This window comes from Sapajus apella, unplaced genomic scaffold (genome assembly GCF_009761245.1).
Source record: "Sapajus apella isolate SASKATOON/1434 unplaced genomic scaffold, GSC_monkey_1.0 scaffold14, whole genome shotgun sequence".
Classification (NCBI taxonomy): domain Eukaryota; kingdom Metazoa; phylum Chordata; class Mammalia; order Primates; family Cebidae; genus Sapajus; species Sapajus apella.
The window spans coordinates 14991114-15005218 of record NW_022436954.1 but is presented as its reverse complement, the minus strand read 5'-3'; the positions used below and the strand labels follow the sequence as shown (position 1 = coordinate 15005218).

General features: G+C 41.5%; 1 protein-coding gene across 1 annotated transcript; it reads left to right on the top strand.

Annotated features, from left to right (window-relative positions):
* The first annotated feature begins 3855 nt into the window (after positions 1 to 3855).
* Positions 3856 to 7137, top strand: LOC116554473 (olfactory receptor 4X1). The gene is made up of 2 exons (XM_032282441.1): positions 3856 to 3878; positions 6231 to 7137. Exons 1-2 carry the CDS (start codon positions 3856 to 3858, stop codon positions 7135 to 7137), a joined length of 930 nt encoding a protein of 309 aa, XP_032138332.1.
* Positions 7138 to 14105: the final 6968 nt, after the last annotated feature.

Sequence of the window (14105 nt, the reverse complement as noted above, 5' to 3'; positions counted from 1 at the left end):
CTCAAAAAGAGAAGCTTATTTTTTTCAGATTAGATACCCTCCCTGCATGATACCCTCTCTGTGCGTTTATAGGACACCTCTGGTGTTACCTTGGCTTAAAAATAGATGTAGTGGCAGATGGAGGATTCAGGGATCACTCTAAAACCACTTCTTAATATCTGCTGTATTCTCAGCTGTGTGCAAGGTGCTATAGAGGATGTAACAGACACTTAACCAGCCTTCAGAAGCTTACGTCTTCACTGAGAGAACTGACGGATCTAGTACATGAACTAGATAGAGAATAATTGGTAACAAAGTCTTAGAGCTTAGATCTCAAGTCCCAAAGGTAAATATGGCAAAGACTTCTTTCCCTGGATGCCCAGTTTGGCTGGCTCCTGAAACATCCTCTCCTCTCCAGTGCCTCTAAGCTCCACACAGGCTGCCTTGGAAGAAATTACACCAAGTAGATAACTGAAGTTGGATCACATTTTTTGTTTCTCCTAAAAGTTCTATTTGTACTTTTTAAAATTTAAGTTAATTTTAAGTTCTGGGATACATGTGCAGGATGTGCAGGTTTATTGCACAGGTAAATGTGTGCCATTGTGGTTTGCTGCAACTATTAACCCATCAAAGACCTAGAACCAGAGATACCATTTGATATATACCCAGCAATGGGATTGACCAGCAATCCCATTACTGGGTATATATCCAAATGAATAGAAATCATTCTGTTATAAAGATACATGCATGCCTATGTTAATTGCAGCACTATTCACAATAGCAAAGACATGGAATCAACCCAAATGCCCAATGCCCATCAATGATAGACTGGATTAAAAAAATGTGGGACGTATATGCCATGGAATACTGTGTAGCCATAAAAAGAAATGAGATCATGTTCTTTGCAGGAACATGGATGGAGCTGGAGGCCATCATGCTCAGCAAACTAACACAAGAACAGAAAACCAAACACTGCATGTTCTCACTTATAAGTGGGAGTTGAACAATAAGGACCACATTTTTGTCAATTTTCTTACTGCCTTTTTTTTTTTTTATATATATATTTTACTCTTCCACTTGGCTTTGCATTTGTTGTAAACATGATTCTCTTTCCTGTCCATGTTATTACTGCATTCTGGAAGCTGGATTTGGGTGAGCACCAGGTGGAAGAGTCAATGGATTTGATGATTTTAAAGCAAGCCTTGACTGGGAAGCTGAGATACCTAGTTCTAGTTCAGGCTGTACACCAACCAGCCGTGTGAGTCTGGGCCCAGATTCATCTTCTGTAACATGAAGAATCCATCAGCCTCCTTCCAAATTTGACAGCTTATGATTATTCTGCAGAGGAAAATAGGAAGGAGAGAGTCCTCTTCATCTGACTTCTCTGTGATAGGATATCTTTGGAGAGAAGTGTTGGAAAAGGCCAGTCAGACCAATCTTATTTTTCAAAACCTCGTAGTACATGAGGTTCTATGGCAGAAAAAGTGAAATAAGAAACCACAGAGTAGGGACTGGATACATTTTAAATATTTAAAAATTGGAGGAGGGAGGGGAATAGAAAAATATTTAAAAATTTTCACAGAAGTTGTTTACTGAGGTCAGGTTCTCCTTAAGATTCTGTGTTCATCACCATTTTAGGTTTTCTTAACTGTGAACCCTGGAAATGTCCATTTAATGAGCTGTCTGATTAGAACAGAGATTTATGTTTCAGGGTCTCTTCCTTTGGCCTTGCCAATTAAAAAGTCAGTATTGGCTGGGTGTGGTGGCTCATGCCTGTAATCTCAGCACTTTGAGAGACCTCGGGTGGATCACCTGAGGTCGGGAGTTTGAGACCAGCCTGACCAACATGGAGAAACCCCGTCTCTACTAAAAATACAAAAAAATTAGTCGATTGTGGTGGTGCATGCCTATAATCCCAGCTACTCGGAAGCTGAGACAGGAGAATTGCTTTAACCTGAGAGGCAGAGGTTGCGGTGAGCCAAGATTGTGCCATTGCACTCCAGCCTGGGCAACAAGAATGAAACTTCATCTAAAAAAAAAAAATCAATATTAAAGTATCCTAGACATCACAGGCAAAATGTCACTACCACTGTCCATGGTTTACAAATCTACTGATCTATTTATGAAATGATCTCTCAAAGGTTTTTCGTTTCCATGCAGAGGTTTAATACATTTTAATTTCCTTTTTAAAATTCTACTCTAAATCCATTCATTGTTTAGCTTTTTAAGACAATTTGATGATTATATTGTATATACATCTTGTTCTGTAGCCTTTAATAGCCTTGGATTAAAAATACAACAACTCATCTTTTAAAATAAGAAGACTAAAGTGGTCCTTACAAGTCTTCTGAGAGGACCTCTCGTTGACACCCCAAACCAGAAGACTGTTAGAAACAGAGAACATTTGCTTTCAAGCCAAATTTCACAGAAAATATTCACCTAGTGATAGAGTCATTGTTCCCGTGAGGATGAAACCTGCCCATGTAAGATTCCTGCCTTCTGCATAAACCTCCTGTGTGTGAAAGATTGGTATATGGCAGAAGGATCAGACAGCTACACAGAGGAGCATGGTGGGGAGTGAAAGGGAGGCCACAATAATGAGGGGATGGCATTATGACTGTTTCGTAGATCAGGAAACTGGGGCTCAGAGAGGTTTCATCGCTTGTCCCAGGCCACACAGCTCCTCTTTGAACCAAGGTCTGTATTTTCAAAATGCAAATGCTTCTACCACATCTCTGACTTCCGCAGAGTACCTTATAATGCTTCATCATATCAATTTACCTTATACTATCACATGGAACAAGTTTTCTACACTGAGTGCTAACATTTCTCAACCCCAGCCTCAAATCTGTGAAGCTGACCAGGGTTCCTAACAGGCATAAGGAAGAAACTGAGAAGGAAAGGAAAATCACAAAGCTTCAAACACTGTCCTTGGAGGAGGGTACGGAGAAGAGGAAATTTATGAGGAGGTAACGAGTCAGAGGCATTTCAACAATTCATTAATTAAATTGGGGTAAAATACACAACAACATTTACCATCTTACCCATTTTTAAGTGTATAGCTCAGTAGCATTAAAATACATTCACAGAGTTGTGTAGCCATCACCATGTTTCATCTCTAGAGTGCCTTCCATGTCCCCAAATGGAAACTCTACCATGAAACACTAACTCCATGTTCTTCTTCCCCCCGCAGTCCCTGGCAGCCGCCATTCTACCTACTGTCTGTCTCTGTGAATTTGACTACTCTAGGCACTCTATATGCTGTATGAATGGACTTGTACAGTATTTTCATTTCTGCGACTAACTTAGCATGTCACTTAGCATATTCAGTCCCATTTTATAATGTAGCTGACTGTTCTAAGGGCTTGTTGTAGATGCTTAACCCTGGGACCCTTTAATCAGAACCCTGGGACATTACAATTCTGCAGAAGCAGAGGTAGACGTCAGGCACTCTTTAGACACAGGAGATGTAGTGAAAGCACGCACATTTTGAGAAACACAGATCTGGGCTCAAATAAAAGCTGCATGGCTTTGGGCAAGTGACTAAACCTCTCCGAGTCTCAGCTTTTTCTTGTCTGTAAAATGCCCTCTGATTTTTCTTGCGAGCATTCAGTCAGCACATGCTAGAGCAGCAAACACACTTCAAGGCAGCAACACTATACCATCGAGGCCTCTGTTGGGAATAACGTCAAGCAGGTGACATTTGCTGTTTTGTTCACTTGTCTCAGAACATGTTTTGGGGAAAACCAAGGGAGAGAACAAACTCAAGAGGGAGCAGAATGGTGACAGTCCTCCAGGTCTGGGAAGGATATTTCTAATGACTGAGGAGAGTTCTTTGATTTCTATTCCAGGTGGTCAGCTCCTGTGCTTTAAAACATGGCTGCTACAAGCAACGTGACTGAAATCATTTTCCTTTTTTTTTTTTTTTTTTTAACCATATGGAAAATGTACCTACTTATTTAGCCAACAGCTTTCATCAACATTTCTCCCAATTTGTTCTTCCTTGATTGTATTCTCCCATGCATCAAAGATCAAATCTTGACTCAAATATTTAATCTTGGAAAAAGCATCACATTTAGAAATAGCATGGTTTCCATCATGCCGAGGCAAGCACTGTTCCTATGCTCGTGGTTATTGACAGGACTGCTATCACTCGTTGCTATTATGGGCTTCATTAATGCTGCCAGGAAAAAGGGACTCTGGCATTTTGGCAGTTACTCTTTGCCAGGCTCTAAACTTTCTTCTAAGCTTTACAACTTGGCTACACAGAGATTTTAGGAGTGCCATTTGACACCTTGGCTGTTGATTTGGTCATAACTAAAAAATACTCTAAATTGTCTTTTTTTAAATTGCATTTTAGGTTTTGGGGTACATGTGAAGAACATGCGAGATTGTTGCATAAGTATACACGTGGCAGTGTGATTTGCTGCCTTCCTCCCCCTCACCTATATCCGGCGTTTCTCCCCCTGCCATCCCCCCCAGCTCCCCACCCCCTGCTGTCCCTCCCCTATTTCCCTCAACAGACCCCAGTGTGTAGTGCTCCCCTCCCTGTGTCCATGTGTTCTCATTGTTCAACACCTGCCTATGAGTGAGAACATGCGGTGTTTGATATACTGCTCCTGTGTCAGTTTGCTGAGAATGATGGCTTCCAGGTTCATCCATGTCTCTACAAAGGACACGAACTCGTTTTTGATGGCTGCATAGTATTCCATGGTGTATATGTGCCACATTTTCCCTGTCCAGTCTATCATCGATGGGCATTTGGGTTGGTTCCAGGTCTTTGCTATTGTAAACAGTGCTGCAATGAACATTCATGTGCACGTGTCCTTATGGTAGAACGATTTATAATCCTTTGGATATATACCCAGTAATGGGATTGCTGGGTCAAATGGAATTTCTATTTCTAGGTCCTTGAGGAATCACCACACTGTCTCCCACAATGGTTGAACTAATTTACATTCCCACCAACAGTGTTAAATTGTTCCTATTTCTCCACATCCTCTCCAGCATCTGTTGTCTCCAGATTTTTTAATGATTGCCATTCTAACTGCTGTGAGATGGTATCTCAATGTAGTTTTGATTTGCATTTCTCCAATGACCAGTGATGATGAACATTTTTTCATATGCTCATCATATGTTTGTTGGCCTCTTGTATGTCTTCTTTTGTAAAGTGTCTGTTCATATCCTTTGCCCACTTTTGAATGGGCTTGTTTGTTTTTTTCTTGTAAATCTGTTTCAGTTCTTTGTAAATTCTGGATATCAGTCCTTTGTCAGATGGGTAAGCTGCAAAAATTTTTTCCCATTTTGTTGGTTGCTGATTCACTCTAGTGACTGTTTCTTTTGCTGTGCAGAAGCTGTGGAGTTTGATTAGGTTCCATTTGTCTATTTTGGTTTTGTTGCCAATGCTTTTGGTGTTTTGGTCATGAAGTCCTTGCCTATGCCTATGTCCTGAATGGTTTTGCCTAGATTTTCTCAGCCCAAAGTCTCCTGAAACTGATAAGAAACTTCAGCAAAGTCTCAGGATACAAAATCAATGTGCAAAAATCACAAGCATTCCTATACACCAATAACAGACTTAAAGAGAGCCAAATCAAGAATGAACTGCCATTCACAATTGCTACAAAGAGAATAAAATACCTAGGAATACAGCTAATAAGGATGTAAAGGACCTCTTCAAGGAGAACTACAAACCACTGCTCAACGAAATAAGAGAGGACAGAAACAGATGGAGAAACATTCCATGCTCATGGTTAGGAAGAATCAATATAGTGAAAATGGCCATACTGCCCAAAGTCATTTATAGATTCAATGCTCTTCCATCAAGCTACCAATGACCTTCTTCACAGAACTGGAAAAAACCACCTTAAACTTCATATGGAACCAAAAGAGAGCCCACATAGCCAAGTCAAATCTAAGCAAAAAGAACAAAGCGGGGGACATCATACTACCAGACTTCAAACTATACTACAAGGCTACAGTAATCAAAACAGCATGGTACTGGTACCAAAACAGAGATATAGACCAATGGAACAGAACAGAGGCCTTGGAGGCAACACAACATATCCACAACCATCCGATCTTTGGCAAACCTGACAAAAACAAGCAATGGGGAAAGGATTCCCTGTTTAATAAATGGTGTTGGGAAAACTGGCTAGCCATGTGCAGAAAGCAGAAACTGGACCCCTTCCTGACACCTGACACTAAAATTAACTCCAGATGGATTAAAGACTTAAACATAAGACCTAACACCATGAAATCATTTTCTTGGGGTTTTCCCAGAATTGGAATGAGCAGAGGGTCATTTCTGTGGTGTTTCTTCTCATGTACATAGCCGTTGTGCTGGGCAATGGCCTCATTGTGGTGACCATCCTGGCCAGCAAAGGGCTCACCTCTCCCATGTATTTCTTCCTCAGCCACTTATCCTCCGTGGAGATCTGTTACTGTCCTGTCACGGCCCCCAAGCTGATCTTCGACTCTTTTACCAAGAGGAAAGTTATTTCTCTCAAGGGCTGCATCACACAGATATTTTTCCTCCATTTCTTTGGTGGCACTGAGATCTTCCTCCTGACGGTGATGGCCTATGATCACTACGTGGCCATCTGCAAGCCGTTGCACTACACTGCCATCATGAACCAGTGGATGCGTGGCCTCCTGCTGGCAGTAGCATGGGGCAGGGGCCTGCTGCATTCTGTTGGGCAAACTTTCCTCATTTTCCAGCTCCCTTTGTGTGGCCCCAACATCATCGACCGCTACTTCTGTGATGTCCACCCAGTGCTGAAGCTGGCCTGCGCGGACACCGTCCTCATTAGCCTGCTGATCCTCACCAATGGCGGCTCCATCTCTGTGGTCAGCTTCTCAGTACTGATGGCTTCCTACCTGATCATCCTGCACTCCCTGAGGAGCCACAGCTTGGAGGGGCGGCAAAAGGCCCTCTCCACCTGTGCCTCTCATGTCGCAGTTGTGGGCCTGTTCTTCATACCCTGTTCCTTTGTCTACATGAGGCCCTGTGTCACCCTCCCTGCAGACAAGATAGTCGCCGTATTTTACACGGTGGCCACACCTCTCTTAAACCCCGTCATTTACTCCTTCAGGAATGCTGAAGTGAGAAACGCCATGAGGAGACTCATGGGGAGAAGAGTAATTTGGGAAGAGAAGTAGATGATTTAGTTAGGGAAAATAAGAGGGGTAGGGGAGGGGAAATGGGGGCACCTAAGGTCTCACTCTGTGTCTACCTTGTCCAATGGAGTGAGTGGCCTTGGGCCAGTCACCTTTTTCTATGAAGTTTCAGTTTCCTCATCTTATAGGATTGGATAAGATTGAAGGAGTAATTAGGATGGAGAAAGAGGGGTCTTCTAGTGTGTGTTTCCAAATCCGACAGAGGCCTCAAGACAGCTTAGCTGGTGGAGAGAGAATAAACTCTTCCAGAAAACCAGTTCGTTCTGGGAATGATGAAGAGGGAGGTGGGGGTTGAGAACGACTGTCTCAGGGAGCAGTGGTCACTATGTCCTTCCAGTTTGAACATTCACATGATTGGAAAGTCTCTTGAATTGACACACTGAGGTTTTGCTGAGAGGGTTTTGGAAAGGCAAGCTGACTGAGAAGGGTGTAGTCCTAAGAATGGAAGATGTTGACTCTTGTCAAGGGATTCATATGAGCTCATGCTAGCATTGGACTCAGGGTTCTCAAGATTCCAGAAGAACCACAGGGAGCTGTTAAGCAAATTGGAAGCACTGGATGATAATATCCACGTTGTAGCTACAGGTTTTATTTTCCATGTTTTATTAACATTTTGATTCCTATTATAAAAATATCTCCTGTTCATACTTGTTCCCCCTTCACCTCCCTTTTTTCCCTCCTTCTGTGTCTTATTGTTTAACCTATTCATTTTCTCAATCTGCTGGCCTCTTGGATTCTTGTGCTTCTCAGCCTTTCCAATGAAGCCCCCAGGGAACCCCCTCTCTTATGCCACCACATGGCTTTGTGCTGTCCATCCACCAGTACTCCACCTCTTCCTATTCTTCATGCCTGCTGGTTAAGATATGGGCTTAACTACTGTTGGGTCTGTCCTATATTTTAACCAAACTTCTTTTGAGTCTTATTCCAGTAGTCATCAGACTGTAAGAATGTGTCTAGAACCCTAACCCTAATTCTACTCGTTGCCATTGGATACATTTTCTTCCACATGCTTTCAGACTCATCACCTTTAAGCAGCTCTCTGATTTCATCAGTCTCCCCCTCAAGAATCTTCAATGACTCCCTATTGCCTTCTGAATCGACTATAAATTCCTGCTTGCTATGAAATGCCCTCGAGGCATGATCCTCTCATAACGTTAGACTTTCATTTGTTACACTATTAGAGTGTGCTGTTTTCTGGACATCCCCTTGTGCCCTCTGCCTATACTATTTTTCTCATCTCTACCTATTAACATTCTACCTACCCTTCATGGCCCATCTGAAATTCTTCTACCTTTAGGAAGCCTCCATGATTATGCTATCTGGGTATGTCATTTTCCTTCTTTGAATTCTCATGGCACTCAGTGGGAATCCTTTAGGGCTGTTGCTACCTTTATTTCAGTGTTTAGTTCTCCCCATTAGACTGTGACTCTTTTGAGAATATGGCTTAAATTTTATTCACCGATGTATCTCTAAATAGCAGATAGTAAAACAATAAATATTTGGTTGATTAAATTTGAGTCAGTAGTACTTCAGATCGTAAGTGGACAATGGTTGTTGTATCTCTCATTTCATCTAAATAATCTAAATAATATGTCAGTTACATCACTCAAGACAAACCAATAGTCATTCCTGATATTGTTTCTAAGGATAACATTTATATAAATAAGGAGACTGTATGTATTTGTATATTTTACAATTAACTAAGTGATTTAATGCTTTATCTACTTTGATTTTAAAATACACTGGTGAAGTGGGTATGAGTACAGATGAAGAGATTGGAGACTGGGGAGGCAGTTGTCTTGATCAAGGTTACCAGTTCGTAACCCATGAAGCCTGAATTCAAACCCACTGTGTCTGATTTCTCAGCCCATGCTCTTCTCTGCTTCTTTTTAAAGGTCACCACAAACAAATATATGTAAGTCTTTGAATTTCAAATCTGAGAGCTGAGAATATCCTTATTGTCAGATAATTTCCTCTGGAATTACTTCAGATTAAATAAAAAATGTTTGAAAAAATATAACCTGAAATGCCTTTCGGGTGTTCACAGGTATTTCTGGGTCCACAGAGATCCAATGGCCAGGATACTGGATCTGGAAGCGGAGGGAAGGAAAGCAGGAGGCTATGACGCTTCTGCATGTCAGGCTCTTTGACTCTCAGGAGGAAAGAATGTGGGCATTGACTGGATTAGGGTGGGTCATATGTTGCTCAGATATTTTATGTTTCTATAGATTTTCCTGGTTTAAAAAAAAAAAAGAGTGGCTTAATGCCTGACATCAAAACTCAATGTGCTGGCCAGGACAATATTTTTTTTGTCTTTTTTGTTTGTTTGTTTTAATTTTTTTTTTTTTTTTTTAAGATGGAGTTTTGCTCTTGTTGCCTAAGCAGGAGTGCAATGGCACAATCTCAGCTCACTGCAACCTCTGCCTCCTGGGTACAAGCGATTCTTCTGCCTCAGCCTCCCGAGTAGCTGGGATTACAGGTGTGAGCCACCACGTCTGGCTTTTTGTATTTTTAGTAGAAATGGGGTGTCACCATGTTAGCGAGGCTGGTCTCGAACTCCTGATCTCAGTTGATCCACCTGCCTTGGCCTCCCAAAGTGCTGGGATTACAGGCACGAGCCACCGTGTCTGGTCAAGATTCTTTTCTCTAGTGACATAATGCTGGAAAAGGCAGCATTCTTCAGAATACCATAAAGATCAGAAAATGGGAAATAAGAGGCAAAAGATTAATATGAATTGTGCATCCACCAATTACATTTCCCAACATTTAATTCTCAGGACAGCACTGACCCATTGGTGGTGCAATTCCTTTTGCAGGTGGGGAAACTGCAGGTCAAGGACTCCTCCTAAACTCCCGATGTTTCTTCTACACCAGTTGTTTGTGAACTATGTAGGATTCAGTGTCCAGGATTCTGCAGGTACCTGAGGGACTGGGGCAAGAGCAGAGCAGGAAAGGACAGGAGACATCTGAGTGGGTAATCAGCTGCTGATTACCTTAAAAAAAATCTGTTTTAAGATTACTTTGATAAAAAAAAATCCTAAAAAAAGGTTAAAAAATCACTATAATAAAACATGCTTATACTTTAAATTTTGATTGGTCATTAGGAAAGGACCTCCATTTCCAGAAGGGGAAGCAGAATCAAGCCTTCTTCCAAAATTCCAATCCCAGAGACTCAGGCAAGAACCTCTTCACTGACAGTTAAGGCATGTCTCAGAAAATGCAGCTTATCCAATCCAGGTGAATGCCCTTGAACATGATACATTGACCCAGCCAGCTCTGAAATGGCCTCACTTCCTGGGGTGGTGCTGCACCCAAATTGCATCTTACCATTACATTTGCAGACTAAGTCTCATTGCCACGAGACTCAGCATTTCAAGTCTTCATATGTGTTTTTGGAAAAATATGTGACTTGCAAAAAAGTTCTGCACTTTGACTATTTATCTGTATGGTTAGTGTCAAGAAAACTTGAGTGGAAGTTATATTATTATTATTTATTATTTATTTTGTTTTAATTTTTGCTTTTGTCTCCAGGCTAGAATGCAGTGGTGGGATCTTGGCTCACTGTGACCTCCACCTCCCGGGTTCAAGCGATTCTCCTACCTCAGCCTCCTGAGTAGCTGGGATTACAGGGGTGTGCCATCACGCCTGGCTAATTTTGTATTTTTTTTTTGAGATAAAGTCTCCCCCTGTTGCCCAGGCTAGAGTTCAGTGGCATGATCTTGGCTCACTGTAACCTCTGCCTCCCAGATTCAAGTGATTCTTGTGCCTCAGCCTCCCAAGTAGCTGTGACTACAGGCGTGTACCACCATGTCCAGCCCATTTTTGTATTTTTAGTAGAAAGGGGATTTCGCCATGTTGGTCAAGCTGGTTTAGAACTCCTGAGCTCAAGTGAGCTTCCCAAAGTGTTGGGCTCAGAGGCGTGAGCCACTGCCCCTGGCCTAGAAGTTATATTATTCCTACATTATTCTGAGAATTCTAGATGCCCAGGCTTTTTACCAGTATGGGAAGTGATCTCCAGAGATACCTTCCTGGTTCTCTCATTTCTAATCTTTGCTCATATCCACATCAAGTGATATTCCTGGGAAGCAGGAGTATCTTAGATGGAGACATAGCTTCTTGGAAGTCTAAGAAGATAGGTGTTGAGATGGAATAAATACCATAAGTAGTTATCACTGGGTATATCTTCTGGAAATAGTGGCTTTCTCAAACCTTTCTTAGAGACTGGGAAGGTTAGTGGAAGAGTGAGGCGGAGGTGGGGATGACCAATGAGAAAAAATCAGAATGAACGAGATCTACTATTTGATAGCACAATAGGGTGACTACAGTCAATAACCTAATTGTATATTTTAAAATAAAGAGTGTAATTGATTGTTTGTAACTCAAAGGATAAATGCTTGAGGGAATGCATATCCCATTTTCCATGATGCACTTATTTCACATTGCATGCCTGAATCAAAACATCTCAGGTACCCCATAAATATATCTACTACGTACCCACAAAAATAAAAAATAATAATTAAAAAGTTTAAAACTATAAACTTTAAAAAGCAATACTTTAGCTGCATTCCACAACATTTTACATATATTTTTATTATCATTCAGTTTAAAATATAATGTCATTTTTAGTGATTTCTCCTTTAACCAATAGGTTATTTAGAATTATGTTGTTTAATTTTCAATTATTTGGGACTTCTTCCTGGATATCTTGTTGTTATTGAATTCTGGTTTAATTCCATTATGGTCAGAGAGCATTCTGAATAATGCCATTCCTTTTACATTTGTTAAAACCTGTTTCACAGCCCAACCTAAGGGCTATCTTACTGAATGCACAACGTGTGCTGGAAAAGAATGTGCATTTTTCAGTTTTAGGGCATAGTGTTCTATAAATATCAATTAGGTTAGGTTGGGTCATATGTTGCTCAGATCTTTTATGTGTCTGCAGATTTTCTTGGTCTAATCATACTACCACTTCTTGAGGCAGTTGAGTTGTTACTGCAAAGGGATCCAATGCTGTACCCTAAGAGAGGGTTCTTGGATCTTGTGCAAGGAAGAATCTGGGGCCATTCAACAGAGTGAAGTGAAATCAAGTTTATTAAAAAATTAAAGGAAGCTGGGCGCGGTGGCTCATGCCTATAATCCCAGCACTTTGGGAGGCTGAGGAGGGTGGATCACCTGAGGTCAGGAGTTTGAGACCAGCCTGGCAAACATAGTGAAACCCTGTCTTTACTAAAAATACAAAAAATTAGCTGGGTGTGGTGGCGGGTGCCTGTAATCCCAGCTACTAGGGTGGCTGAGGCAGGAGAATCGCTTGAACCTGGAAGGCGGGTTCTTGTTACCCTGGGTAACAAGAGTGAAACTTCGTCTCAAAAAAAAAAAGAAAAAAAGAAAGTAAAGGAATAACGAATGGCTCCTCCATAGGCAGAACAGCCACTTGGGCTGCGGGACTAAGGATACTTATAGTTATTTCTTGATCATATGCTAAATAAGGTGTGGCTTATTCATGAGTTTTCCAGAAAAAAGCTGGGCAATTCCTGGAACTGAGGGTTCTTCCCCTTTTAGACCATACAGGGTATTTAGTGTTGTTGCCATGGCATTTTTAAACTGTCATGGCACTTGCGGGAGTGTCTTTTAGGAAGCCAATACATTATAATTAGCATATGATGAGCAGCAAGGATGACAAAAGGTCAGTTTCATTGAAATCTTGGTTTTGGTGAAATTTGGAGGGCTTCTTTACTGCAACTTGTTTTGTTAACAAGGTCTGTATGACCTGTATCTTGTGCTGACCCCCTGTTTCATCCTGTGACTTAGAGGGCCTGACCTCCTGGGAATGCAGCCCAGGAGGTGTCAGCCTCATTTCACTCAGCCCCTATTCAAGATGGAGTTGCTCTGATTCAAACACCTCTGACAGAGTTAATTTCTCCAACTACGACTGCAGAATTGTTTATTGATTTCTTTAAACCTGAGAAAGAAAAATTGCAGATGAAGAAATGACATCAAGAGAAGTTAAGCCACTGTTGAAGGTGATATATTTAGCAAAGAGGAGAGTCAGTTTTTAAACAAGGCAGGTTGACTCCATGGTTTTAAGCACCATGTTATATCACTCCTTGTATGTCTTACCTACCTCACAGGGTGAAAACACTTCAAAATGCTATGTTAACATAAGGCGGTAGTCAAGGAACTAGTTTAGTTCAAACTTGTCCGGGCTACTCACAAGAAAACCAGACTAAAACTTCATGTTTAGTACTGGCTTATTTCCTCAAATTGTTGTAACTGAGCGAGCACGAAATCACCATTGAGATGAAGACTAGACCAAATTACGGGGTCTTTATTGCTGGCGGCCACGGAGGACTCACGTGTCTCTAACCTGTGGCCCCGCAAGGAGGGTGTCAAGACCTTTTATGCCTGTAAACCACCTCCTGGGCAGAGGTGAGGGCGAGGGACTTTGCACGTTCCGAGGGCCAGGGGACTTCGGACATTCCGGTTGTTACTTAAGTGGTTCACAGAAGTCAAGATAAGTGTTAGTTTACACATTGTCTGGGTAGGGTGGAAAATTACAGACTTTAGTTACTTATGACAAAGTTTAGTTTTTCTTAAAATGGTGCAGGGGCCAAAATGGCGTTGGTTTGGACCACTTGCCTGTCACATTAGGGTTACAGAGAGCAGTTTCAACAGAAAGTCGAGGTATGGTCGAGGGATGCAGTTTATGGGGCAATTACCGTGTCACAAATACATAGCACAAAACCACGCCCTATGTATTATAGTTGCTTAATAACTACCTGCAGAATGAATTAGTTTGTGATGACTGAATACAGGTGTCTATAGCGAAAAGAAAAACAGTGGCTTTCATAGCTTCCAAAGTTAGTTTTTCATAGCTTCCAAAGTTAGTTAAGTTAACGTGACAAAGGGGTATCGTGTCTCCATGGCCCACTCCTCTAATTGGAATGCAATGC

Excerpts from the sequence above, each read along its gene's own strand:
- LOC116554473 (XM_032282441.1), top strand. The coding sequence starts at position 3,856 with ATGGCTGCTACAAGCAACGTGAC. Across the intron at positions 3,879-6,230 it reads GCTGCTACAAGCAACGTGAC|TGAAATCATTTTCTTGGGGT; the intron begins TGAAATCATTTT and ends GACCTAACACCA.